General features: G+C 38.9%; 1 protein-coding gene across 1 annotated transcript in view; it reads left to right on the forward strand.

Annotated features, from left to right (window-relative positions):
* The window catches only part of GABRG3 (gamma-aminobutyric acid type A receptor subunit gamma3), a 364,187-nt gene that overhangs the window by 327,011 nt on the left and 9,220 nt on the right, over positions 1–27,956 (forward strand). The window contains exons 8-10 of the mRNA XM_075427299.1: positions 16,168–16,320; positions 24,382–24,578; positions 26,113–26,142. Coding sequence (XP_075283414.1) covers positions 16,168–16,320; positions 24,382–24,578; positions 26,113–26,142 — 380 coding nt within the window. The remainder of the gene's footprint in view (positions 1–16,167; positions 16,321–24,381; positions 24,579–26,112; positions 26,143–27,956) is intronic.

Consider the following 27,956-nt stretch of genomic DNA (forward strand, 5'->3'; position numbering starts at 1 on the left):
TTCTTCAGAAGACTTAATTTGAATGAAATGTAGGGAATGTAGGTCCTATACTCTTTTCATTAGATGACCAGTACTGATAGATTCTGTTTGCATATGTGAAACTAATTCACATAGGAGAAAACTCTCCAAAGTGCCTGCTGGTCAATCTGTGGGGTGCATACAGTCATGAGGAACCTTGCATGCTGCAGATGCCCAGTAGCAGTGGTCTCAAAGTGATCCCAGTAAGACTGGCAATCCATCAATATTAGCAAGGCATTCATGCAGTTGCAACTCGGCCTGGTGCCAGAGTGTGCTGTGCTTAGACCCTCTCTCATGCTCATCCAATTGCCTTGTAAATATGCGGCATAAGTGACTTAGAATCCTGTACCTCATTGATTTTCAATAGAGTGAAGTGCTTTTGAAAGTTCTACCACTAGTATTTAGGCTGTAGTCACCAGAAGACCCCCACGGGGCTAGAGCTCATACCTAGTTGTTGAATGAAAGCAGGGCATGGTTACAAGCCGCAGGCCTGCGAGGCCCAGCAACAAGGGCTGTTCATGAAGGAACAAGCCGTGCGACCAGAGGTATACAGGAGTTACAAACTGCCAGCCTCCAGCCTTTTTGTAGCTGTTCTGTTCCACTGGTACAGCTCTTCGAATTTTTAACTGAGTCCTTTCACATAAATGAAACAGACTTGGCCCTTTCAATCTAACATGCATAAAAACTTAATGTTTTACAGATATTTGGGAGAAAATAACTTTAAACCACACACTATGCTGTTTGCTTCTAAGTGCAGACAAGAGCTTCAGCCACCACAGCATCAAAGTCATTAAATAGTTACAAAATTAATAGATTCTCCCATATTTAGCCATCCCCAGATTGTCCTCCTCTTATAAACAGATGGTTAAAGTTGCTGAATTTTGAAAGTCTTTATAGTGTTACAGTCAGTTAGAATTCATCTCATGTTCCCTTTTAATTTGCACGTCTGACATAAAATTCTCTTCACACAGTGCCTTTTGAATTGGTGATTAATGGTTATTCAGGGGTTGGAGTACACCAGGCCACTCCAATCCCCCCAAAACTCCTACATTTTTTAGTAAATTGCATGGGTATTTGTAGTTGAGGAAAACTAGAACCTACACAGTAATAATAAAAACTACTAACATACACTCTTCAAAAAGTTAGCATAGCTGAAAAATAAATCCATAGTTTGGACTGGCTTCATTACACAGAACTGTTGTTTTGTTTGCCAAAAACTAATTAACTTCGGGCATCAATGGGTGTTGATAGCTTCCTGCACTGTAGTTGCTCCAGTCTACAATTAACAATGATTTGTGAATGAAACATCACCTTTGTGTCACTGAACCACTTTTCTTGGTCATTCCTTTCTTCAGAATGTCACAGGAGTCCTTTCTTTTCTCTGCGGTTCTTTGTGGTCACTCTTCCTTCTCTGGATCATTCAAGAAAGATGTAGAAAGACATGTAGGCTCTTGCCCAGCACTGATGAGAATGATTAAAATGTGTTACTGAAAGGTTTTCAGGGAAGACAGCTTTATTTCATCATTTGCAACGGGGATAGTGTTGGTCCTTTTTCTGACAGTGTCTAACTTAACAAAATCCTCTTAGAAATTCAGTGCATGTTATTCTCCTGTAATTTAAATATTTCACACTACAGAATATCAGATAAAGATAAATCATCAGTAAGCAAAAGCAATTTCCTAGAGACAGCAAGGAGAGCAATATCAACAGACTTGGGCTAAATCTCCAATTTTATGTCTTTAAAAATTTTAAGCTAACACTATTGTCAGGTTAAAGCCAAGAAGGAAATACTTCTGCTGAAAACAAGTGAAAGTCTGAGTATGGAGTTCAGAAATGAAAAATATTACTCATAAATAGAGATAAACAGATGAGAAGTAGTTGGATTTGAATCAGGTTTAGACTGGCTTTTTCATTCATCGCAAAGGAACTGGGAAGTACCGAACACATCAACTAGGTAATCCAGGAGGGTGGTACACTAAAGAAAAAGGGCTAGCAGGAACAGCAGAAAAAGAGGAGCACTTATTTAGCACAAAATTAATTTATTACCAGGAGATTGCAGCAAAGGCATTAGGGGATGTGAAGGAAAAAACATTGCGTGGATATCAGATACAAGCTAGGGAAATTAATAAAGGCAACAGGGACTGCGTGTTTATGAACATACATTTGAAAACGTGATATCAGTGAAATGTGAAGAGCCAAAATAGTAATTGCTGGGAATCTAATAAGGACTGATAACAATCCAGTTAGAAAGGCTTGAGAAGGCAAAGAAGGAGCTAAAATAACACTCAATCAGAAGTGTCATTCCCTTTTTCCAGCTGTGAAATGTCTTGGAAGTAAGTGTGAATGCATATGGATCAATATTTTTCTTTATTCTACCAGATAAAACAGCAAATAGAATGCAAGCTTGCATCTGTTGCAGACTACCAAACAGCTCTGCAGAAAAACAAAACACATCTTCCTAAAAAGTGAAGTGAGAAATTGTTGTGCCAGATGGCTTCAACCTGAAAGACTATGCTAGAAAAATCCTTCTACAAATAGCATTCCTTGCAACTTCTCAACCTTACTGTTTACAAATTCAAAATCAAAAAGCATTGTCTCTAGCATCCAGGAATTCGGTATGAGAAAGAAAGTTAGAGTGTAAAAGATAAAAAAATCTTGGAGGTCTTTTGAATGCAAGTAACCACTTACTGGTTTTCTGTGTGGAAAATAGAGAACACAATTTAAGGTGGATATGAAGACACCTGAATGCATCCAGATGAGAGCAACCAATCTGGTGAAAGAGCTGGAAGGCATGGCCTGTGAGGAGTGGCTGAAGACTCTGGGCTTGTCTGGTTTGGAGAGAAGGGGGCTGAAGGCGACCTCATTGCTCTCTGCAGCTGCTTGAGGAGGGGACGTGGAGAGGGAGGTGCTGAGCTCTGCTCCCTGGGGCCCAGTGACAGGATGTGTGGGAAAGGCACAAAGCTGGGCCATGGGAGGTTCAGACTGGGTGTTAGGAAGCATTTGTTTATGGAGAGGGTGGTCAAACCCTGGAACAGGCTTCCTAGAGAGGTGGTCAATGCCCCAAGCCTGTCAGTGGTTAAGAGACATTTGGACAATGCCCTTTATAGCATGCTTTCACTTTTGGCCAGCCCTGAAGTGGTCAGGCAGTTGAACTGGATGATCATCGTAGGGCCCTTCCAGCTGAAATATTCTATTCTATTCTATTCTATTCTATTCTATTCTATTCTATTCTATTCTATTCTATTCTATTCTATTCTATTCTATTCTATTCTATTCTATTCTATTCTATTCTATTCTATTCTATTGTTACCAGCCACTTCCTCAGCACAACCCCTTCATCAGGTCCTTCTTTACTTAACGTACCCTTTGATAACTTGATAACAGTAGTTTAAAGCACTGACTAGGGATCACTACTGCCCACTTGTGACAAGTCGTCAAAGAATGCTTCAGGGGAAATAAAATATTTTTTCAGTTTCAAAAAACTGCAAATAAAATGACTGATGTAATTATGGGCTTTTCATCCTGCATTGGTCTTGAGCAAAGTTCTGGAACAGCTGATCCTGGAATAGATTAATACAAGTGTAAAGAATAATATAATTAACACCAATAAAAATTCATTCATAGAAACTAACTCCTGTCAAATTATCTCAATATCATCTCCCGAGCTTAGGCATGTGGGGTGATACAATGTACATTTGTAAGACATCTCACTTGATGCAGTATGACATTTTGATTAAGAAGCTACAGTGATAAGAAAATCCTTGTGGCACCTACCAAATTATTAAATTTTGACTACCAGTTAAGATTCATAACACAGCTAGAAAAAACAGGACCTTCTGTTGAGTTGCTATGTCTTCTGGCTTGATGCTATTTAATACTTTTTCTTAATGGTGAAGAAGCAATCATAACATTAAGACTCATTAAGTTTAGAGGTGACACAAAGGCTGAGGGAGTGGTCAATAATAGATACAAGTCAGGGTAGAAAGAAGTTCAGATTGCTTTGTAGCCTGATTCAAGTGCCAATAAGCATTTCTGTACTTCAGAACATGTATTCAGGATTGAAGCATGTGTTTTGGATTGAAGCCTATAGATATTGCTTTCCCAGAATTGGAGACCTGGCATTCTGGGTGCTGCAGGTCTAAAGGCTCTAGGGTATTTCTTGTCAATTAATAGTTAATTTAAAATATATTCCTTGTTTGAAGGTATGGCCAAAATACCAAGAACAGATATTGGCTACGTATTCAGAGAAAGATTGTTCCCTAGAAGAAGGGCACTTTTATTATCTCTATATGTTATGCTTATGCAGCTGCTATTAAAATATGACCTAATTCTGATGGCTGCACTTCAAGAGTTATTTTGAAAAGTTGTGGAAAGCACAAAAGGTCCAGAAGATTTATTAGAGACTGGAAATAATTCTTTATGTTAACAGACCATAAGTGTTTATCTTCAAGGACAAAGAGTAGTTGATTGCCATCTCCAAATACCTGCATGAGAAAAAGAAAACTGGTTAAAAAGGGTTCTTCAGTGTAGCAAAGATGTATTCAGACTCAAGAGCTGAGCTGATGCTAGATGACTGTAGACTAAGAAAAACTTACCTCTTCTTCACAATGAGAATAACTAAGCATTGAAAGAACTTCAGGGGTTACAGTGCAACTCTATCGCTGAAGATTTCTAAATTAAGATAGGTTGCATTTCTAAAAGATGTTCTATTTTACCAACAACTTTTGGGTTTGCAGCGGTGATTACTTCAGAGAAATCTCATACCATGGAGAAAGTGAGACCAGATAATCAATATAGCCTGTTCCAGAATGCAACATGATCAACAGGAATGGGCTTCCAACTGTAAGATACTATTTAAAGCTTTCAAAAGATTATAAGGGAAACTGGAGCACAAAAGCTTATGTTAGGGACAGTTGAGGTGGAGTACATGTCAGTATGCGTAGGAAGAAACAGGTTATCCCATTCCACGATTACATAAAAGATGTCACAGTTCAGTCACAAAGGTGAGGCCAAACTCATGAAGATTTTATTTGTACAAAAATAATATCAGGTCAAGCAAAATGTTGCATTTCCATTATTATTTTTTAAAAATGTGTAAAATTAAATTCTCAAGAGGAAAGAGAGAGCATTTTATGTGAAAATGTTGCTTTTTTGATAGCTAATTGAAAACTATTTCAACTGGTTTGGGAATTACAAGCTCACCAAATCCAGTCCTGTGGGACTTCGTAACAAACTTTAGTACAAAGGGTCCTCCTCCCACAAACAACAGCTCTTGTAAGATTTTCTGACTTATAAATAAATGAGTAGTGATCAGCATTGATAGATGACATAAACCTGGGGGTTCTGAGGCATGATTTCATGCTTCTTAAGAGTAAAACGAATGCAAGAGTCACTAGTGTTCATGCAATCATAGAATCATGGAATCATAGAATTATAGATTGGAAAAGACCTCTAAGATCATCAAGTCCAACCATCAACCCAACACTACCATGCCTACTAAACCATATCACGAAGTGCCACGTCTACACATTTTTTGAACACCTCCAGGGATGGGGACTCCACCACCTCCCTGGGCAGCCTGTTCCAATGCCTGACCGCTCTTTCAGTAAAGAAATTTTTCCTAATATCTAATCTAAACCTCCCCTGGCACAACCTGAGGCCATTGCCTCTCGTCCTATTGCTGATTACTTGGGAGAAGTGACCAACATCTGACTCACTACAACCTCCTTTCAAGTAGTTGTGGAGAGCAATAAGGTCCCCCCTCAGCCTCCTCCAGACTAAACAGCCCCATCTCCCTCAGCCGCTCCTCACAAGACCTGTGCTCTAGACCCCTCACCAGCCTCGTTGCCCTTCTCTGGACACGCTCCAGCACCTCAATGTCCTTCTTGTAGTCAGGGGCCCAAAACTGAACACAGCACTCCAGGTGCGGCCTCACCAGTGCCGAGTACAGGGGCACGATCACCTCCCCGCTCCTGCTGGCCACACTGTTCCTGACACAAGCCAGGATGCCATTGGCCTTCTTGGCCACCTGGGCACACTGCTGGCTCATGTTCAGCCGGCTGTCCACCAACACCCCAAGGTCCTTTTCCGCCGGGCAGCTTTCCAGCCACTCCTCCCCAAGCCTGTAGCATTGCATGGGATTGTTGCAACCGAAGTGTGGGACCCAGCATTTGGCCTTGTTGAACCTCCTACAGTTGGCCTCAGCCCGTCGATCCAGCCTGTCCAGATCCCTCTGCAGAGCCTTCCTACCCTCAAGCAGATCGACACTCCCACCCAGCTTGGTGTCATCTGCAAACTTACTAAGGGAGCACTCAATCCCCTCATCCAGGTCATTGACAAAGATATTAAACAAGACCGGACTCAAAGCTGAGCCCTGGAGGACGCCATTTGTGACTGACCACCAGCTGGATTTAACTCCATTCATCACCACTGTCTGGGCTCGGCCATTCAGCCAGTGTTTTATACAGCAAAGAGTACACCCATCCAAACCACGGCCAGCTAGTTTCTGCAGGAGGATGTTCTGGGGAACAGTGTCAAAGGCCTTACTAAACTGCAGGTAGATGATGTCTACAGCCTTTCCTTCATCCACTAGATGGGTCACCTGGTTATAGAAAGAGATCAGGTTGGTCAAGCAGGACCTGCCTTTCATGAATTCATGCTGGCTGGGCCTGATCCCCTGGTTGTCCTTCACATGCTCATTGAGCACACTCAGGATGAACCGCTCCATAATCTTGTACAGCACTGAGGTTAGGCTGCCAGGCCTGTAGTTCCCAGGATCCTCCTTCTGGCCCTTCTTGTAAATGGGTGTTACACTGGTGATCCTCCAGTCATCTGGGACCTCCTCTGCTAGTCGGGACTGCTGATAGATGATGGAGAGTGGCTTTGCCAACTCCACCAGTTCCCTCAGCACTCTTGCGTGGATCCCATCCAGCTACATGTAGTGTCGTACATTCTCAGACCTCCTACAGTATGTGGTGCTCTATGGAGCATGAATAATGTTCTGTTCCAAAAGCATTGCACAGCTTCCTGTCAATAAACTCTCTTAAAAAAAATTCTTACATAAATGACACTCACTTTCACTCTGATCCTGCATCTGCTTTCACTGACTTTGGCAGTTTTTGTAATTTATTATTGCTTTTAATTCATCTGCCAGTGTTCACTTTTATTCTTCAAGCACAAAGAAAACCTATATGTGGTAAATGACAACACTTCTTAGGAATAGTGGGTAATAGATCACGCATGCTATACCATATATGTATATCGATTTTCTCTCAAATTGATGCATCAATGCAAACAATGATTATGTGGGTAACTTTTCTACTGTTAAGGCGGAAATCGAACTAGACTGGTAATCATGGATTGAAGTCTTGCTTATAGTATTACATATTTTTATTCCCATCAAGTGGCTTGATGAAACCGCATTTCTTGCAGGATTTTCCAATATTACTTGTACCTTTCAACACGAAAATTAAAAAGTCATCCTTTTCATTAGTACCCCATTTGAAAGAACATACCAAATGATACTTCATGATGTAAACCAAAAATGTCTTTCTGCCTAAAGATGAAAGGTCTGAACAGCCTGAGAGCAATTCTGATGCTTATAATACTTTATAGGTGAATAAGATGCTGTAACTTCACATAGCTATTGTTGAAGGGGTGTATTATATACAGCAGTAGGACCGGGAAGAAATAATATGTGAATTTGGCAGGACAGTTTGTGTATGTATATAAACACATAAGTGTACATATAAGCAAAACATTCTTGATCATGTCACCAAACACTAGTTGGTGTTTTGTTTTTTTTTTTGCAAAGCTTGTATTTTTAGAATTAATTCTGGAGGTCAGTTTTGTTCAGGGACATGGAAGTCCCGAGTATGTTCAGAGCATTCAAGACGGTTAACAAAAGATATGGGCTGCAGCTACAGGCAGTGAAATGATCAGAGCTGAATCAAAAGGAACTGTTTTTTGAAAGAACCAGTATCGTATATAATGAATTGGTTAGGGCACAAGAAATATTGACTAGTAGGTTGCAAATGACAACAGGTCACAATTAATTTAAATGTTGAAAAAAATGGTCTTTCATTTATCTAATTTCAGTTCTTCATGAAAAATTCCAGTATACAACCTATGTATGCCAATAATCATGGGGGAAAACATGAATAAAAATAAATTTGATCTTTGAACAAATTCATTGGTTTTCCAGATTTAATACTGAATGCCAAAACCAGAAGATGAAGTAACATTATGTGCTGGAAACATAGTCATTAAATTTTGTTGATTTAACAAAACTGTATTTTTAAAACAATCTTTTGAAAATGCTGCTTGTATCAAAGAAAATGATAGTTCACCACTATCCAGGGAAGAACAAGCAGAATAAATGCAAATTTTTTGAGTGATGAAAAAATTTGATATCTTCAAGTAAAAGTATGTTCCTCAATATTATCTTCCTTTATTATTACACAAGAAAAGAAAAAAGCAGCTCAATGTCTTTCGATTCTAAGAAGTTAGGACAAAGTCTTGGTCTTACTTGACTTCAAAAAATCTGTTTACTTCAGACAGCCTGGGATCTGGTCTTTGCTTTTCACACTCTAATCTGTCAATATTTGATTTTTACTAAGCATTATTATGATTATGTATACACTTTTAACTGAACATGATTTCTACAAGCACAAACATTGCTGTTGGCTTTCAGTTTCTTTTTTTCACTGTATGCTGGTATAGTAATTTGTCTATGATAATAGGAAACTTAAGCAATGGTTTGGCACTCATAGTGTGTATGCATTTCTGGAAAATTTGCTTTTCAAATGTAAGTGCTGAAAGCCAAGTCTGGGCTACACTGTACTAGTACACACATGCACACACACACAGACATTCTCTGATAATACCAAAGGCAATTATGATTCAAAACCAGGGAACTTTGGGATACAGGAAGCTTTCTTGTCCTCTGTTCAATATCAGTTATGTAAGATCCTTGCTTGTGACTGGGCAGCTCATAGCTGCTATAGCAATGTATACAAAAATGATACTTCTGAAGATGGGTATGCATTTCTTGTGTGATTAAACATGCAGCTTATGCAGAAACTATGCATGTAATGAGTGCCTGTTGCCACTCCAAGAACACTCATTTTATTTGGGATGAGGTGCAAATGTGTTTCTCTGCTGTATACATGCTCCCATCCAAGGACAGTATCTTGGTTATCTAGGTATCACCATGAAGATACCTAAATGCCAGAGCAGCATAGGAGAATCTAAGACAAGCCCTTGAGTGTCAACATGACCTCTGTAATTTTGTTCTTCCTTTTTGGCTTGCATGCGTTTGTCATAGAATCACAGAAGCATAGAATGGTTTGGTTTGAAAGGGACTTTTAAAGGTTGTCTAGTCCAACCCCACCGCAATGAGCAGGGATACCTTCAACCAGATCAGGTTGCTCAGAGCCCAGTCCAACCTGACCTTGAATGTTTCCAGGGATGGGTCATCTACTACCTCTATAGGCAACCTTGTCCTAGAGTGCTATGGAGTGAAGATAGCTCCTGGAAGTGAAAACTGCTGATGCACGCTGATTGACACATTTTGGAGGAGTCAGAATAAGCTTGTAATAAGTCTTCCGCATTTCTTTACTTTTTATAAAGATGCTGAAGAAGATAAAGGCATTTTTTAATTATACTTTCATGACTCATTCCTTCTACATTTCTCTTAAAGACAACTGCAAAATCCTGTTTTCACCCTTGTCTTTTCTGTTTTAATAAAAGCTCCTTTTGGAGTCATAACCACTGTGAGGGCATTCTGCTAACTCTTCTAACATTTTGCTTAGTTTTTGAATCTTCCAAAGTTCAAAATTCCTCCATACCTGGACTGGCTGGAGACAAAGTTGTGTCAGGATGGGATACCAGCTCTGTAGAGAGACCAGCTGCTGAAGTGTTAGTAATAGGCAGCATACTTTAAGAAATCCCAATCCATCTGTTTTCGTTTCAGTAACACTAGTAAGAAGATAGCTTGAACTTCCACTGGGCGTGTCTTTGAGGGATTGGGATGGTGGCCTGGGATGTGAAAAAGCCCGGCTCACATGACTCTGCTATCTGGTACTGAAGAATATTTCTACTCTGAATCAGGCAGGGTTAGGTTTTGTGCAACATGCTCTATTTCTGTGTGACTTTGAGCTGAGGTATTCTTTCCAGATAGTGCAAAAGCTGGAACCTGAAGCCATGTCTTGAGCCTAAAACTTGCATGTCCCCAGTCGACACCAGCACTGCCATGACAGCATGCATCACTTCCAAAAAACCTCTCTGGTGAACATTTTTCAAAAAATTCTGTACATACTGACTTTGATGAATATTTGTTTTTTCAGTGGTTTTATTTGTCAGCTCTGTCACCAATATATTCAACAACAGGAGAGGCCTCCTTCCTGAGCTAATTTTTTTCAAGTATTGCAGTTCAACTCTGATATCTGAGAGAAGAATTGTAAAAGAAGGCATTTATGATGCAAAGACACCATCCTGGATGACTGATAGACAGTGGCCAAACCAGTAGACAATTTTCAGCTTACGAAGAAAGCAGAGAAACCTGGTTCAGGAAAAAAAAATGGAGCTTTGGGAAACAAAGATCAGAAAACAGGCTGGGGGAAAATGAAGACCAAATAGTAGGATTTAATAGCATCTTCAGATTATGACATCTTGGCTTCCAAATTAAAATAAAATTCTAAAACCAAAGCACTGAAGATTAGAAACTTAGTTTGCTCATTATTAAGTAGATTTGATTTATTAAGATAATAAGCCAGATGCCTCGGTGTACTCTCTGTGGTCTGGCTGATCAACAAAGAAATACGCGTGACACACTGTGTGAGTCCTCATTCTAATGACTAGGACTCTTTTCAGTAATCAAACTCTTGTAACAACCTGCATAAACTCTGCCACTCCTCATTATTCTGCAGTTCTAGTGATGGACAATTAGCATGTAACCTTCACTCACATGCTGAAATTGCTCTGTGTATGCATTGTTTCATATTGCAGTCTTTGTAAAGTCATTCTTTGTTTAAATGTTTTCTAACGTAATGTGGATTGTAGCACTTGTTAACCTCAGACTGTAATGGGAGGTTAAATGAAAATGTGTGATAAGATAGTATAGCATGGTTTGAGTAAGTAAATTATTTACAGTATATAATTTTATATTTTTTAAATATTTTCTTAAAATAAAATAGCCAATTGCATTCTGTTTAAATATTTCACCTTGAAGGGAGCTGTTGTTGGTACAATGTCTGTAAAATTCTGTCAATTCAGTCAACCATGCCCTTAGTCTTCAAAAGACAGAGGAAATAAGTTATAGTTTAGCATTGCTCATTAAAATCCACTGCAGTTATTCCTTTTAAAATCATTATTGTTCTAAATAATGTCCTACTTTCAAACTAGAAACTTATGCTAATATAAGTCCTATGGGTCACAGACAGCAGTCATCTTGATTTCATGGGAAGCATTGCTACACTATTCCTATTACTCCAGATTTGCTGCTTCAAGGTGTATCTTCTGCTCTCATTATAGAAAACAGGTTGGGCACTATTTTGCCTCAAGGTAATTTTCATTATTTCAGTGAATTGATGACCTGATGGTTCAGTTAAAAGTTAGTTTGCCTTTCTGGGTAATTATTTAAGCTGTTAAAAAGTAGAATTCCTCTCCAGGTTTCAAAGTGAATCTTTTTGGCATTAGCTATTCTACTTGTCCCTAGCTAGGCAATTACCGTGTGATTACTTTTAAACCAAGTATACTGATTTAATGATACACAGTTTGGAAGGAGGTTTTTCCCATCTTGCCTGCACTGTGGAGCTTTGTCACACAATCAGCCCCAGCTCCTCTTCTAGCAGTGGTAGTAATGGCAGGTGCATCTCTGAAGGCTGGCGAATGAACAAGGAGGCACTGTGCGGAGTTCTTGAATGCTTTTTCTCTCCTTCGGGTTGCTCATCCCTGCAGGACATACAGAATGCATTGTAGGTCAGGTCTTATAGAAGAGAGAGGAGTTTTTTTTTACGAATTAGTTTGTGTGTATAAAGTCATAAATGTATGTGCCATGGCTACTTTCCTTTAAGCTGCAGACAAGTGCTTTTAGATACATAGAGAATAATTACTTCTGGAAGGAGCTGTTTAGGCTATAATAATAATAATAATACTATAATAATAATAGTAGTAGTAGTAGTAGTAGTAATAATAATAATAATAATAATAATAATAATAATAATGGTGATGTTGCTGATGATGCTGATGATACAGTTTGGAGTAGTGCAACGAGGAAAGCAGCCATAGCACATACATACTGGCTCTTCTGTACGCAGAGACAATTCAGGAATCTTAGCAGAAGCTGACTTGGCTGAGGATAGAACTGAAGTGGGAATTTATTTGAAAATTGTAATTTATTGTAGCTATTAAAAATGCATTCAGTACATGTTGTAAAGAAACATGTTTGCCTGTGACTGCAGTCACAACATTCGTGCTTCCAGTTGGGGCTGTGCATTTCATCAGTGGCAATTTCCTTCTCCCACTAAGCACTGTCATCAGCGTTCATCGTCTCTGAGCTGCATCCTCTCTAAGCATGGTTAGAGTACCGTAGCAAAACCAGCAAATTCTCCTCTTACTTCCACTTTACAACTGTAATTCCACCAAACCAAATTGTTCTCCCAGTCTCTTGGCATGTTATCTGTCAGTATGTTCCCGTAAGTACAGCACAGAGGGTATGGTATATAAGTCCAGATGCATGGCTGCTGCTTGCATGACTGGGTCCGCCTTCTTCATTGTGAGAATCTTTGTATGGATCTCAGACAAGAAAATAGATTAGTGGCTAAATGAATTCAGATTTCATCTTTGTTGGGTGCCTGTTAGACATCTATGGGTCTTTGCTGGATACTTGGGAATTTGCAGCTCCTTGTAAAAGTTGACCAGCTCACAGTTCCTTTATTTAACTTGGTGGAAAGACGTTCTGCAGAGAAGAAGAAAAGTTCTGTTGTAATAAACAGCAGGTGAGAGAAGGAAGGAAGGAAGGAAGGAAGGAAGGAAGGAAGGAAGGAAGGAAGGAAGGAAGGAAGGAAGGAAGGAAGGAAGGAAGGAAGGAAGGAAGGAAGGAAGGAAGGAAGGAAGGAAGGAAGGAAGGTTAATTGAAGGAAGATTGAGTAGAACAGAGGAACAAGCAGAGAAGGAGTTGTGTATGTCTCAGGGACGAAGGCATCAAGTTTAACTGTGAAACTAACGAGGAAAGTAACTAAAATACCCTTTAAAAGGTTAATAAGGTTATTGTGTTTAAGTAAAATAACCTTAGCACCCTCACAGAAGCAGACAGATTTAGCTTTCATCATGGAATCAGGGGGTGTGATTGACTCCTTGGATCACCTGCAAGTATTATAATGTCTTTGTCCATAGCTGAGCCACTAACTCCCCTTTTTTAATCACAGGAGAGAAATGGAAAAGTTCTGAGCACATTCACCTCCTCTTAAAGTGTACCTCTAAAACAAATTAGACAAACCATGTACTAAAAGTGCCAATTTCCCTTCATTAATTACAGAAAGGAGGCCACAGTGTGCAGGTCATCTGTAGAATTTACCTTCTAAATATCTAAGATCAGGGAAAATGAATCCTGCCTGGAAGAAACTGAATGAGTTCATGACTAAATGTGATGATTGACTCTCTGTGTCATTTAATCTCTGCCTCAGTTCCTGTCTGCAAAACAGTTGAAATGTGTTATAATTTTCTCCTACTCTCAGTTTATCGGGTTTATTTCAGTTGAATTCCTTGGAAGCAGGGACTCTGCCTTACTTTCCCAGTATCTTACTGTTCAGTGTCTAGCCCCACTCTCATTTCTTGTGCTGGGTATCACTATGCAGAGGAGCAGTGACCTGTGTGTGTACTTGGATTGTGTGTATCTTACATCGTTGTACACAATGAGAAGTCTTCAGATTGCTTTGTTTTATATCATTTTCAACCAGCTTATCCATAGACATGCAGTTTTAGATATAATAACTGAATAAGGGAAACATAGAGGCTTGGCACATTTCCTACAGAGTCTTTGATTTCCTTTTTGCTCATCCTTCTGCCTTGACAGACAATGTTTGAAACATTATCATAACTTTTTTTCCATTGTTGTTTGGTTGGTTCCTGTCAGGAGAAGCACAGTCTCTGACTCCTTACACCTGCTTCTATGAAATGATCTCAGTTGCTGTGGTATACATCTTTCTTCAGTGCAACAAACCAGACTAGGGATCTGATGTAGTCTAACAATAAGACAGCTGAACCAATTCTTACTAACTCACACCAGTTCCCTGGTGCCATTCCCTTAGTGGAGAAAAGTGCTGGGGATTAGTGGCAGGAAAATAACCCTTAGCATGTGAACAATCCAGAAGGCTCTCTATGTCATAATGTACTGCAATGCTTCCTCCTTGTAAGAGCAGTGAGCCCTTTCATAAAACCTCTGTCCTATAATGCCAATTACACAAGGCTTCTGAAATGACTGTCCAACTTCTTAGAGTTACACACTTTTAACTTGTACTTGTGAAAATGTATGCATTCACTTAACAGAAGCATGATGGAAGCACCCAGAGGCTTGTCAGCCTCTTCCAAATGTATCTGTCTCAAACTCATGTACTTAACACATAGAAACTTTACCTTTTGAGTCATTGTTCTAAGTTTCTTCCCCCAAATCCCACCCTCAGATTATTATTTACCTTTGACTTTGTAGCTTACAGTAGTTCACTCATTTTGCAGTGGCTTTCAGAGATTCTTTGGGTGAAAGCTATTCTTACTGAATTAATTTCTTTTCTATGTAATGGCTAGCTATAGTCAAAATATCAACTGTATTAAATGCTTTTGTTCATTTTGTTCTCTGTTACTAGAAGATTAAGATTTAATTTGTCTCAACTCCTAATGAACCCATTATGCTTCTTCTTGGGAGAGCTGTATGTACATTCCTTTGAGGATTAATCCCTCTGTGCTACTAATTTATTCCGTCTTCTGATGGTTTGCTGTAACAGGACAGACTTGAGTACCTATTGCAAATGATGCCTTCTGCAAATATCGTATACTAGTAGGCCAAGGTTTGTAACAAGAAGCAATATAATTTATTATATCAAATTTGACATAGTAAGACAAAACCCCATAAAAGTTCTCAGGCATATAAACTCTTCTTCATGTCTGAAACGGAAATACAATACTTCAATACGTCAAGTACAGAAATTGGTCTCAATTCAGTTTCATTATTGTTAATCACTGTGACTGTGTGAGAGAAAAGGATAGTTAACATCTATGAAGCCGAGAGAGCTGTTAGTAAGGGAAGAGGTGGTAAGGTCAGAAGCCTCTACTGGGTAGAGAGAGAGGGACAGATTATTATCCCCTGTGGAGTCACAAGGGTTAGCAGAAGAGATACTGTGAAAGAAATAATGCAATGTGAGATAAACTAGTCTTCTTACTGAGCTCTTGACTTTATGAATCAGAACAGAATAATAAACTTTATATCCAGGCTCACCTTCTGAAGGTGTAGAGATACTACAGTGTTGAGATACTACAAGTGACCATAACTGTTTTGAAATGGAGGAATGTTGATGAAAAGAGACTCTTGATTTTTAATGAAGAGTCCTTTAAAAGTACACATTCTGACCTCTCTTGTCTAGTGTGTATAAATTTCTTCTTATGTAAAGGCATACTCATGTGCATGCTACACTTGTAACAAAGACCCCTACTGCCTGATTCATATCTCAAAAGAAGTTAACAGAAGTCACTCAAAATTAGGGCAGGGAAGACACAGCTTGCAGATGGAGGGATTTTGTGTGGCTTGGTTATAGAATCTGGCAAATGATAGTAGTTTTCATGTTTGCCATCATGGATCTATCCAGAAATATCAAGTCTGGAAAGTCAAGAAGCCTTACTCATCCAGAATGATTACTGAGAGCCTCTGCCTGTCCAAACAGGTCAACATTTCCAGAGAGACCTAAAACTAAAAGAAATCAGAATTGAAAGTTTTGTTTGAATTCTATTTCATGTGAGCATTGCTGCACAGATGCTTTCAAAATGCTAAGAAACATTTCATATGCAGTGTTTTTATGAAGCTTAAAAAATTAGCAGCTCAATGAACAACCATCTGTATCTCACCACAATGTCAATTTATTTTCTGTGCTATTATTGCAGGTGATTATGTAGTCATGACTATATACTTCGACTTAAGTAGAAGAATGGGATACTTTACTATTCAAACATACATTCCCTGTATATTAACAGTTGTTCTTTCCTGGGTGTCCTTTTGGATTAAAAAAGATGCCACACCAGCAAGAACAGCATTAGGTAAGTTGTTAATAATTCCCGTTTCTGTTCTCTTTGTGTAGTTTCTACACTATAATTTGAAAATGTCAGCTTCCTTCCAAAGAGACCACTAGCTATATGCTTTGGATTATTGTACCACATCTTGCGGACCCAGATCTACTTATCACTGAAGCCTCTGGTTTTCTGCGTTTAACAGGGTAATTAAAAATAAACTACCCTGACCCTTTGGAATGACATGGCCACTTATTTTGCATAATACTCCAGAATTAATGTCTGTCTCCTTGTTCTCAGTATGATATTTCAGCGACATTTTTGAAGAATAAATTAATTGCACTGCTGGCTTCCTTGCCTTCTGAAACTTTCTCCCACAGGGCATTACATCTTATATATACACCAAACTGTGGGATATAATAATATTAACTTATGCAAAGTGTTTTAGCTTGCGTGCTTGAAGTAAAGCTCCACACTAGGTGTATAGATATTTTTCATAGATTGTGGAGATTTATGCTGGTATAGGCTTTACAGCAGCCCATTTACATCAGGACCAGCATGTGCATTTTGGCATTGAGCTTTAGGATACACTTTGAAATGCTGATCATTTATTCTTATGTCTATAGGCAAACCCACAGGTTTTGCCAGCATCAAGGGCATAGGGCTATATAATAGCCAATTATAGGTGTACATCAGAACTGCAGAAAACCCGACATTTTAGTCTAGACTGTGGTTGCCAGGGCTGCCGATACTGATTCAGAAATCTACCAGTCTAGGAAAAAAGGGGAGACTGTCAATGTTTACATGTCTGTTTTCAAGCATGTAGGTTACCATTCACAGCTATGCATTGCTTCCTCCTGCTGCAGTTTGTTACCATCTCCAGTTAACCACCTGGACTCTCTAAATTATTTCAGTTTGAAAGAGCAAATTATCAAAAAGTGACCTGCCCTACTTCTTGGACTGAAATCAGATGGGAAGCATTTGTAGTAGCCACTGAGTCCCCAAGTTTGAGAGGGTGATACTGCTGCAAGGAAAGACTGGAGGAAAAAGGCTGTGAACAGGCTGCACCTCCTTGGAGGACATGTGAAGGCAGCCTGCTGTGTACTGACAAGCCTTTGTTCAACCACAGTACGGGAGAGGCTGTCTATACAAACCACCTCTGTCTCCCACTCCCCTAAACCGTTGATCAAGGGTACTCAGTAGTCCTTATCCTTTTTCATTCAAGTAACTAAGCGTTTACCAGAAATGGTGGTTACTTATCTGTCAATCCATTTCTGTTAGCTCTCTTTTCAAACATCATGTAGAGGTGCTCTACTTGATCTCAGGAGGAAGACACCTTGTTTGACAATGCAGCCTTTATACAGTTATTCAGAATGACTTGTCCTGTTTCAGTCTGTCTTTCTCCTGCACTAATAAATCTGAGCAATTGCCAGTTCTGAGGGTGCTGGCATTTCTAGCATAAAGGCCCTGAAGGGGAAAATAAAAATGAAGTACTAAAGAATTTTTGAAGCCCATTCACTCTGAATGAGATTTTAGCTGCTAAGTCTCTTGAACTTGTCCAGAAGTCTGATCCCACATTCTAAATACTTCACTCTCAGAAAAAATCTACAGTCATCTAATCAGGGTGCACAAGGCCCGGGTGGCAAATGTTTTTCCTCCCAAAGCTTCTATTGCTTCAATAGGTTAGTAACTTTCAGCTGCATGATAGAAGAAATACATCACCAGAAATATCCTCTAAGTGTGACTCCCTCACTAACCATAGCTTTATTTAAGCAATGGAGTTCCATGTCAGCCATTCCTGCTATCCATCCTTAGGCATCTTCCTGGGGAAGGTGGTATCAGCTTTAATTCTTAGCGAATGGCGAGGGGCATCCTTTCAAACCAAGAGCAGCTCAGTGACATGGAACTATGCAACAGGATCAGTAGAAAGAAAAGTCCCAGAGAACCTTTAATAAGACAACTGCAAGCAGCCAGCACTGGTTCACACTTTACAGATAATTCTGTATTAAATCCCATTTTGCGTGAGGTCAACGCAAGATCATAACCTGAGGGATTTGCTCCAGGAGTTTGCAAAATTAACAAATGTAACCCTTCTGACAATTGCAAGTCACGTGGAGTCCTGTGGCTCCAGTTTTCTGAGGTTATCTTCCAGGAAAGGAATATTCAGTTCTCAGTCCCTTCATGTGAGTGCCAAAGTGCCTTTACACTACAGATCCAGCAACATGACAGACCCTAAGACTTAGAGATATTCTTTGGCCCGCTCCAACTCCAGGACAGTGTGAAGATGATACCAAGCTGAAGACAGAGCAACTGTATGACTGCCTGTTCCTGGCTGTGTAGACTTTCTTCTGATGGCCAGAAAAGTGAGCAATAGACCTTTAGTGTACTTCTCTGCTGACCTGCTTTCTTAAATTGGATAACTCAGTGGAAAGGTTGACCATGCTCCAACTTTTTTAACTAGGAGTCCAAAGCACCATGTACATGCAGAGAGTCACACCGCATTCATTTGGGTTATCCTTCATAATGCTTAAGAGAAAAGGGGGAAAAGGCATATAACAGTCTGCATCCCTAATTTTCTGGAAGCAGTGTTCATATCCTGTCCCTGAGGGAAGTTCCCCACACCACACGGCTCCATTTCCAATTAATTAGACATGGAAGTAGGTTAGATCACTAGTTACTACAATGTGAGTCTCCCTGCCTCACCCCCTCAGCCAGCAGGAACTTCAGACAAAAAATGTGTTCATATACTGAGGTCATGAATTTGAAGTAAGAACATAAAAATGAGAGGTTCCAAGGCTATATGCAATGGCTATCATGACTAACTCCTAAAGCTCTGGTGAAGAATTAAATTACTGAGTTAAAATATAACTTTTTTATAAATAAAGTCAAATGACAACAGAATAATATATGCATGAGTCACCACTTTTTGTGCAGAGTCCTATTGCTCCCAAATTGACGATGGCCTGTTGACTCTTGGGATGCAGTAAGCAGATGTTCCCAGTTTACTGTAGGCCTACTTGTGTAATGCAACTTATCAATCTGTCTGAGTAACAGCACACATCCACATTTGGGTAGTGGCACATAGTGAAATTGTGAGTAATACAGCCAAAGGCAAACCGCTGAAATTGTCCTGCTAATTAGTTGAAATGAATCGTAGACTCAGTGCACCACACCTGCCCTGACAATAGCTGCATTAATGTAAAGGGCTAGCATCAGGGAAATATTTCACTCTGAAATTAATGAGTAATTTCCTAAGCTATCTGCGACTACTCAAGTTACCTGAAGGATGGGTTTTACCTCTTTCTGAATAACGTGAAGTAATAAGCTATTTCTGTTCTGGAAAAAGTAAGTGCAGTTGGGGTATTTGACAGTGAGGGAAAAATGAGACCATTAGTATTGTTTCAGCAGAACTGTATAGAGGCATCTAAGTGCTCTTTGAAAATTTGGCATCATAGTCCCTTTTTCACCTGCTCTTTGAGGGGTTGAGGCCCAGAGTGGCAACGTGACACACTCCAGGCCACCTGAGGAGTCAGTGGGAAACTGAAAATAGAATTTGAGTGTTGAATGAGAACTGTGTTTTGTGATCCCGGGTTATTCTGCCCTCCACTCAGAGAGAAAGAAAAAGTGTCTCTCCACTGTTTCTGTTTGTCTCTAGTGATCAAAATGATCTTTCTTCAATATTCACAGTCTAGAGCAGCCAGCAAGTGTCTGAAGAAAAGTTATGATCTGGAAAAGAATAGGTTGTTTCCCTTGAGGATGAATGAGATTAAGTTAAAATGAAGCTTTAATCCCAGTTTCCGCCTGCTTTTTCAAAATAGGTGTAATATGTAACAGGACTAGGCAGTTACTATGGAGTAACTTGACACTGCAGTGGTATCAAGGCCAGCAATATGTTGATGGAAAAGAAGATACAGATGATGTTTCATAAAAAATGAACATTTTGCTCTCCTTGCTCATTTCATCTTAAGCTCATTTAGTAGAAAAACAAGCAAATGATCAAAACAGGTGCCAGACCAAAAGGTGGAGAATTTAAGTTTATAAACAAGTGACAGTATGGGTGAAAGCAGTACACTTTTCCCCCAGTGTCCCATCAACATACCCTTAGGAAAATAAGAAAAAATGAGCCTTGCTGATCAAAGAGTTTCTAACGCTGAAGCTCCTGCTACCTCACTTTGCATACTGTTGTCCAGTAAGGAGCTTTCAAACAGTAATAGTTTTAAATAACTGTTTAGACCAATGATCTAAAGGTTAAAGTGTTCTCATGCATTATGTATCTCTTCATCATTTGATCTCCCAGACAATCCTTTTATCAAACAACATCTTTGGTATGGAATTTGCTCAGAGAATATAAATGTCACAAAATAGTATTTATACACAAACTTGTAAGCTCCAACTTGCACTTTTCTACCTGAAAATTTTGAAGCCAGGTTACTTCAAAGCTGTCCTTGGCTGATACTAAATTTTGCTGAACCAGACAGTTTGGGAGCACTGTGAATTTCAACAGCAGATGCAAAGTTCACTTTACCATAAGCGCCTCCCCAAAGTGAAAGACTTAACGGTTTCATCTGGCAAGGTTTATGGCATTTGAAATCACTCAACAAATTGAATTTTCTTAGCATGAGAGACTAAAAGAGCTAAGGGTATGGAATCTAGATATTCTCTTTGGAAGTAATGGGTGATGCATTTTATTCATATATGCATATCTGTATATATGCATATATATATTTTATTCATATATGCATATCTGTATATTCCAACTTGTAAATGTATAGGAATATAGGTGCCCAGCGACAGGACAAGGGGCAACGGGCACAAACTGAAGCACAGGAAGTTCCGTCTGAACATGCGGAAGAACTTCTTCACTCTGAGGGCGACAGAGCCCTGGAACAAGCTGCCCCGGGAGGTTGTGGCATCTCCTTCTCTGGAGATATTCAAAACCCACCTGGACAAGGTCCTGTGCAGCGTGCTGTAGGTGACCCTGCTTTGGCAGAGGGGTTGGGCTAGATGACCCACAGAGGTCCCTTCCAACCCTGAATGTTCTGTGATGCTGTGATTCTGTGACTACAAAACTGTATCATCTGGCACACCCTCTTTCTCTTTGCTTTCTGCATATATCCCCATGAGTCATTTTAATATTTTAAAATTTGTGCCTATGAGTCAAATGTAAAAATGATACACTGGGTAGAATTTTTATTATTTCAAAAATTCCTTGTAGTTTGTGGTGTGAGCTGGGATCCCAGTTCAAGCCTCAGCTTAAATGCAGAATGATGCTTTTCTGCTGGATTTCATTCTATAAATATATTATGCATAAATAATACAAGTACAAACATATTTGTTTTATCTTTGGATGATTCCATCTATGTGCTTAGCAATCTTGTATCATGCCCTTGCCATGGTTTGAAATGTGACGTATAATCCAGAAGCTACGATGGCATATGATAATGCTGAACTTTCCTTTCCCCAAGGTTTTACATTCTGGTAGCAAAACGTGATTTGTTGTCAAAGAGACTGAGGATAGACACCATTAATATCTTAAAACTAAAATACATCTTACACCTTTGCTGTGTCTGTAAATTTAGTGGAACCTAATTTGTTTCAATCAGCTAAAATTAGTCCAGGGCCACCCAAAATTCCCAGATTCTGTATCGGTGAACATGATTTACTGGGCTGGTTTTTCTTAATTCTCACCTATAGCTTCTAGGTTTTCACAGTCTCAAACATGATTCAGGCAGGCATTTCACATTCAGGCTTAAGGCATGGATACAGGACTCAGGCTGAATTGTGGACTTCTATAATTAAGTACAGAGGCTAATGGTAATTTTTCTTTCACTTCTCTGCCTTCCTGTTCGTTGTCACTTTGGCAGCTGGATGTCATTATAGATACTGGCACAATACTTCTTGTCACAAGTAATGCAAAGTTCTACATCCATTTCAGTAAAAATAGAGGGAAAAAAAGTACATTGTCAATACAGCAATCAGAAGAAATTGCAGACCTTTGCAAAAAATGGGTTTTAGCATTGCAAGCTCTTTTCTCCTTTTATTTCCTTTTTGCCTTTTAATAAAAAAAAAAAAAAGTGTCCTGTAATCTGAGTTCCCATCACAGGATGAATGGGAAAAAAAACTTGCCCTTGATTCCAGGTAAAAAGGACACCATATATCATATTGGAAGAAGACTACAGGTTTTGAGGAGTTTTTTAAAGGTAGTGAAATACCTGAGAGCTAGTGCATGTACATGACTCTGAAAAAGACAGGTTTGTGTTAGAAATCCAAATATGAGTTAGAAGGTATTAAAGAACTTCATTTCATATTGTAGGGTACATGACAGTCTGGAAGCAATTCTTCTGCAGTTAGTGACTCCCAAGGCCTGAGTCATGGTCATATAGAAAGACTAATTAACCTGTAGTTAGTAAGGGCCAAATCATGGCTAATGAGTCAACACCTTTTGCAGTTGGACATCTTTGCAATTGACTACCGTAATGAATGGCTAAGCATAGGGTTTGTCTCTGGAGCTTTTCCAAAGCATCAGCTGGCTACAGAAGTGTTGTTGAAGGGTTTGGAGAGGTTACTGGACCATGCCAGCCACGTGTGCTTATTTCAGGATGTGGCGCAGTTGACAGGAAACACCAATATTTTCCCAGTAGCTTTTAGATGTCCAAGGTACACACAAAATTCACTTTTCCCACTTCTTACCAGCATTGCTTTCATCTTCATTAGTGGGCTGTGGTGTTTCAGCAACTTTTTTTTTCTTTTCTTTTTTTTTTGTTTCTGTGTAGTGGATATTTAAGGAATACAATTAGTTATTATTTATTGTAGAAGAAGGTTGAGGCCTAGGCAATGATCTGCCTTCTGGCTCTTTGAGGGACTTCCTGATGGTTTGAATGGGGAGGGTTATTCTTGTGAATCACTGTAGTTTCTATTAAACACTACAAATCAGAGGTGGGCATTCCTTCATAAACAGAAAGTAGTCAAAAATAATCCATAGATACTTCTTTCTCTCCAGCTGCCTTTTGTGGGAAGTAATTTTATTATAAGGCATAATTTCAGTCATCCCCTGCCATTTCAAACATTGTGTACCATTGCAAAATATCACTTTAACTATAAAAAGAAAGATTACCTTATGGTTATGTTGTTTTTAGAGCAGGTTCTCTCTTGAGGCTTATTTCAGCGAGAGCTTTATTTTTCTTCTCAAGCCATTAAGGAGTTTTATTTTTTCTTTCAGAAGGCTTGCAGTTCACAACAAATGATTAAAAGCATCAGTCCAAAGTGAGAATGAAAAGAGTTCTGTTCCTCAGGAATGAAGAGAAATTACATGAATTACCAGCAGCCAAATAACTGACACCCCATAGATTTCTTTCTAGGACCAGTTTTATTGTTTCAGGATATTCCACACTAAGCAATTGCCATTATATTCATTATTACTAAATCAATCTAAGATGTGATGCTTTGTATGAATTAAAAAGGCTATTTCCATTAAGGTTACATCTGAAGTTTATACGAGAGTCTGTTTTCCCTTACTCTGAGGGAAAATAGCAGTGGAGGACTCCCAAGGATGCAGCAGTGTGAAAACATATTTTCATAATCTATGATCAGAATTTGCAGCAAAATTTCTTTTCTTTTCCTCCTCCCCCTGATTTATTTTTGAGCACAAGGTTTTTCATAGAGCAGTACTGCTGTAAAAAAGACCATGTTTCCTTCTTGTTTTTCTAGGTTTCTTAACTTTTATTTTTCTGGATTTAGTATCCTTTCTGCTTTATACTTTGTTTCAAAAATTTCTTCATTCTCTCCTTCTCCCTCTCCCCCATCTCCAGCCTAAGTGGGACAAGAAAAATGAAGAGATGAGGAAAAACATATTGAGAGACATAGCAATGTCACTTCTGCAAAGATGACTGTAAACAGCTGAGGAAATCTTTGTTTACAAAATACCACTGGCTCTACTGATGTTATTTTTCGTTCTTTTTTTTACTACTAAATGAAATTAATGAATTATTTGGGTACACTTTGGATTTCTGTTTTGTATGTTTGTTTCCAAAGATTCTTCTGCGACAGGGAGAAATTATGTTGCATACAATTAAATCAAGTTTCTCTCTGCAGGTATCACCACAGTATTGACCATGACAACTTTGAGTACCATTGCGAGAAAATCATTACCCCGTGTCTCCTATGTCACCGCTATGGATTTGTTTGTGACTGTATGCTTTCTATTTGTCTTTGCTGCTCTGATGGAGTATGCAACCCTCAACTACTATTCAAGTTGTAGGAAACCAAACTGTACTAAGAAGAAGAAGTCGGTAAGATGGGAGCATTTAATTTTGTTTCTAGCACATGTCTGCCTGAGAAAGCATAGAATCATTCAGTGAGAGCCTGGAATCCCATGACACTCCGCTCCTCTGAGCTCTTCCCAGTTTGTGGTGGGATCTGCCCTGAAGGCTGATGGAAAATAGTTACCCACAGTAACAGTAAAAACAGTTATGGTCCTGTTCTGTTCCTAACAGAAGCAGCCCGCTGACCATGAAGCAGCAATCCTGCCTGCACATCTTTCATCCTCCAGTTACTGTGCTGGTAGTCATAAAGGACTCCCACAGAAACAGATTGCATAGCTTGTTTAACAAATACATGCACATCAATGTATGTTCAAATGCATCTGCTGTTTCATGGTTTAACAGGGCTAGAAATATTTATGAACTTTACAAACGAGATTTCAATGTCTCTGCTGGGAACTAGCACTTGTTTTTAGCTCTGTGCACAAAAGGGGTTTTTTTCCTAAGTAGAAAAACAGAGAAGGTCACTTACAAAGGTTTTATACATGGCTGCATTTTTGGCCAAAAAGACTCTTCCGGAAGTAACACCCAGACACACACAAAAGGTATTAGTCTAGAATCAATTAAAACAGTCATGCAGGAAGAATTGTCTGGTGTACTTCATAACTGACCACAAGAATGAGAGGGGGCAGTATAATGGAGAAAAAAATCTCAGTGTAAACATAGGGAAGGGGAAGGTGGTTGTCCGCTCAAGATCTGTGGAAAATCTTTTGTGTTTGAGATCGGTAGTGGCGGATGTTGGATGCCATGCTGTGCAATGGAGGGAATAAGGACATTTGAAATCAGAAATATAAAACTAAGTAGGAAAAATATGAAGGCGGAAACTGAAGAGAGAGAAGACTAAATTCAGCGAATAACAGGCCACGAGGTAAAAAGGGATTGAATTAAGAGCTACAGAAAATGACTGAATGAAGAAATAATGAAGGAAAAGCTGCAACAAGTATGGAATTAGAGAAAGCCTAGAAAGCTATAGACTTAGTCATTGAAAAATCCATTAAACCTCTAACAGCTTCTTGTAAAAATGCATTGCACACAAAAGGCAGAAGAGTGTTACCAAAAGAAATGTATGAAACACTCAAAATGAACTTGCTAATGATCAAACAAAAATTGCCATCCTATAGAAATACTGAATCAAAAAGTTATGAGTATCTTTGTGAGCAGGATGTATTTCCAGATGTGAATGAAGATGAGGGAAAGCATGCAACATTGATGAGATTTAATTTAACACAAGAACAAATGCTCACTTAGCTATTGTTTGCTAAATAAATAAATATAATGGGTTTAATAAAGATTTAAAGTGGATGGAAACTAAGTGTGCATTCTGCTGAGGTTTCATGCAGTACTAAAGTTTACAGAATATTATGCTGAATATATGGAACACTCAGCGTGAAGTGTTTATATGGACAAATGCATTTAAAGGTTTGGTTTGAAAAAGGCTGTTGAATATGAGATGTCTATGAAGCTATGTTTTCTTCTGAATATTCTTTTGTTGTCTTTATTTAAGCTACCTGATGTCAGTTTTGGTCATATGATGGTAAGTAAACTATTCTATTCTGTGAGAGCAATGAAGGCATGAATGTATGGTTGACATTTACTTGCAATAGTTCCCAAGAAAGCTGTAACACTATGTTATGCTTTACCCTGACTTCACTATAAATATTGTTTTGCTCTTTTGTTAAAAGATCAGTTTGGTTTTGGCTGTTGCAGAGGAATATAGCTGCCTTTTTCTGTAAGGACTTATCAAATTATTTGGGAGGGAGAAGGGTCAAGTGTAGAATATTGTGTGCTATTTTTACCTCACAAATTTTGTGTCTGCTTTATAATATTGCAGTTTCTCATTACATTTTATAAAAAAGTAATAAGCACAATTTATGTCATAAACATATGAAATTTTAACTGAGTTTCATAGAAAATATTTCATTCATGCATATCTGTAAAATTTTTAGCAAGCTTTAAGGTGGATTTTCAAATAACTTAGGCACACAAGTTTAACAGAGTGAGTTGTACTATATCTACAAATGAAACAAAATCTGTTCCCCAAACGCTTAGAGAACTATTTATGTATGTACAGCGGTAACAAAGTTGAGACTGAGCACCAAATTGTGTCTCTAAGTTGTATGAAATCTGAAACTGGAATACAATCTATAATATATGTAAATGTAAAGAATGCAGAGGGCCAGTTATTCAGCTGGTTAGATGGCCTGCTTCCCAGCTATCAGATCCAAATAAGAACAGGGACAGAACTAAGCCACTGCTTTTTCATTTCTTGGTTTTGAAATGCTGAAGTTAATCATTTACAACTGTTAGTTCCATGTTACTTGCTTACATTTTACAAATAACGTTATACGCTTCTATTTTTTTTAACATGCGTTTTCTGAAGTGTTTAAAGAGCTCATGTAGCATCAAAAGTCTGCTTATTGACAATGAGTGGTTTACAGCAAGCATTGCATTTATACGCTTGCTACTGCTGTCACCCCTTGGACAGACTTCTCTGAAAGATAAAGTTACTAAGGCACATTGAATGGACACAGCCCTTTCCCTTTTCCAATTAAAAAAAAATAAGAGAAAAAGATACACAATTAAAATGACAATAGAGTTTAACACTTCCTTTCCTTTCCCTTTCCACTATAAGATAGATATTGATCAGGACCTTGTTCTATATATAAGCAACATCCATGTTCAAATTGTAGTATAAACCAAATAAAATAAGCAGTGTCTCTGACTTACAAGATATCAGCTTGTCTTTTCCAGCCTTGTAGTGATGCCACCTAAAAGATGAAATTTATTAATATTAGTAAATCCATGTTCAGGCAATCCCACCCCTTGTTTTTCCTTCTAGAGAACACACACCTTGTCTGAAATAATTCTATTAAGCTTCTTTAACACTGCATCTGTACTGCCTTTTCCGAGGCACCTGGAAAGTACCTTGCCTCGCCAGCCCTCTCAGGCAGCACTGGGCTGCGCACGCACACCTCTCCTCCCAACCCCAGCTCAGCAGGACACACAGGACAGAGTGGGTACCATCCACCTGCACCTGGTATGTAGTTACATCAGGAGCCCTCCCAGCTGACAGAGATTAAAGCAACCACATAATCTCTCTGTATTATCAGGGCATTTATTTTATCTTTTGTCCTGAGCAAATAGTTGATACAACAAAAGAACAAAAAAAAAACCCACCCAGGCTATTGATAGATGAGAAAGTTTCCTTGGCAGAACCGGAGCTCTTATTTTTCTTCACTTACCAAAATCATCTGGAGAGATCTGAATTAGTCTTTCTTCTTTTTAACATAAATATTGTAGCCAGGCATAGAAAATTTCAGTCTCTGAGTAGGAATTTTTCATAAAGAC

This window comes from Opisthocomus hoazin, chromosome 1, assembly GCF_030867145.1.
Source record: "Opisthocomus hoazin isolate bOpiHoa1 chromosome 1, bOpiHoa1.hap1, whole genome shotgun sequence".
NCBI classification, from domain to species: domain Eukaryota; kingdom Metazoa; phylum Chordata; class Aves; order Opisthocomiformes; family Opisthocomidae; genus Opisthocomus; species Opisthocomus hoazin.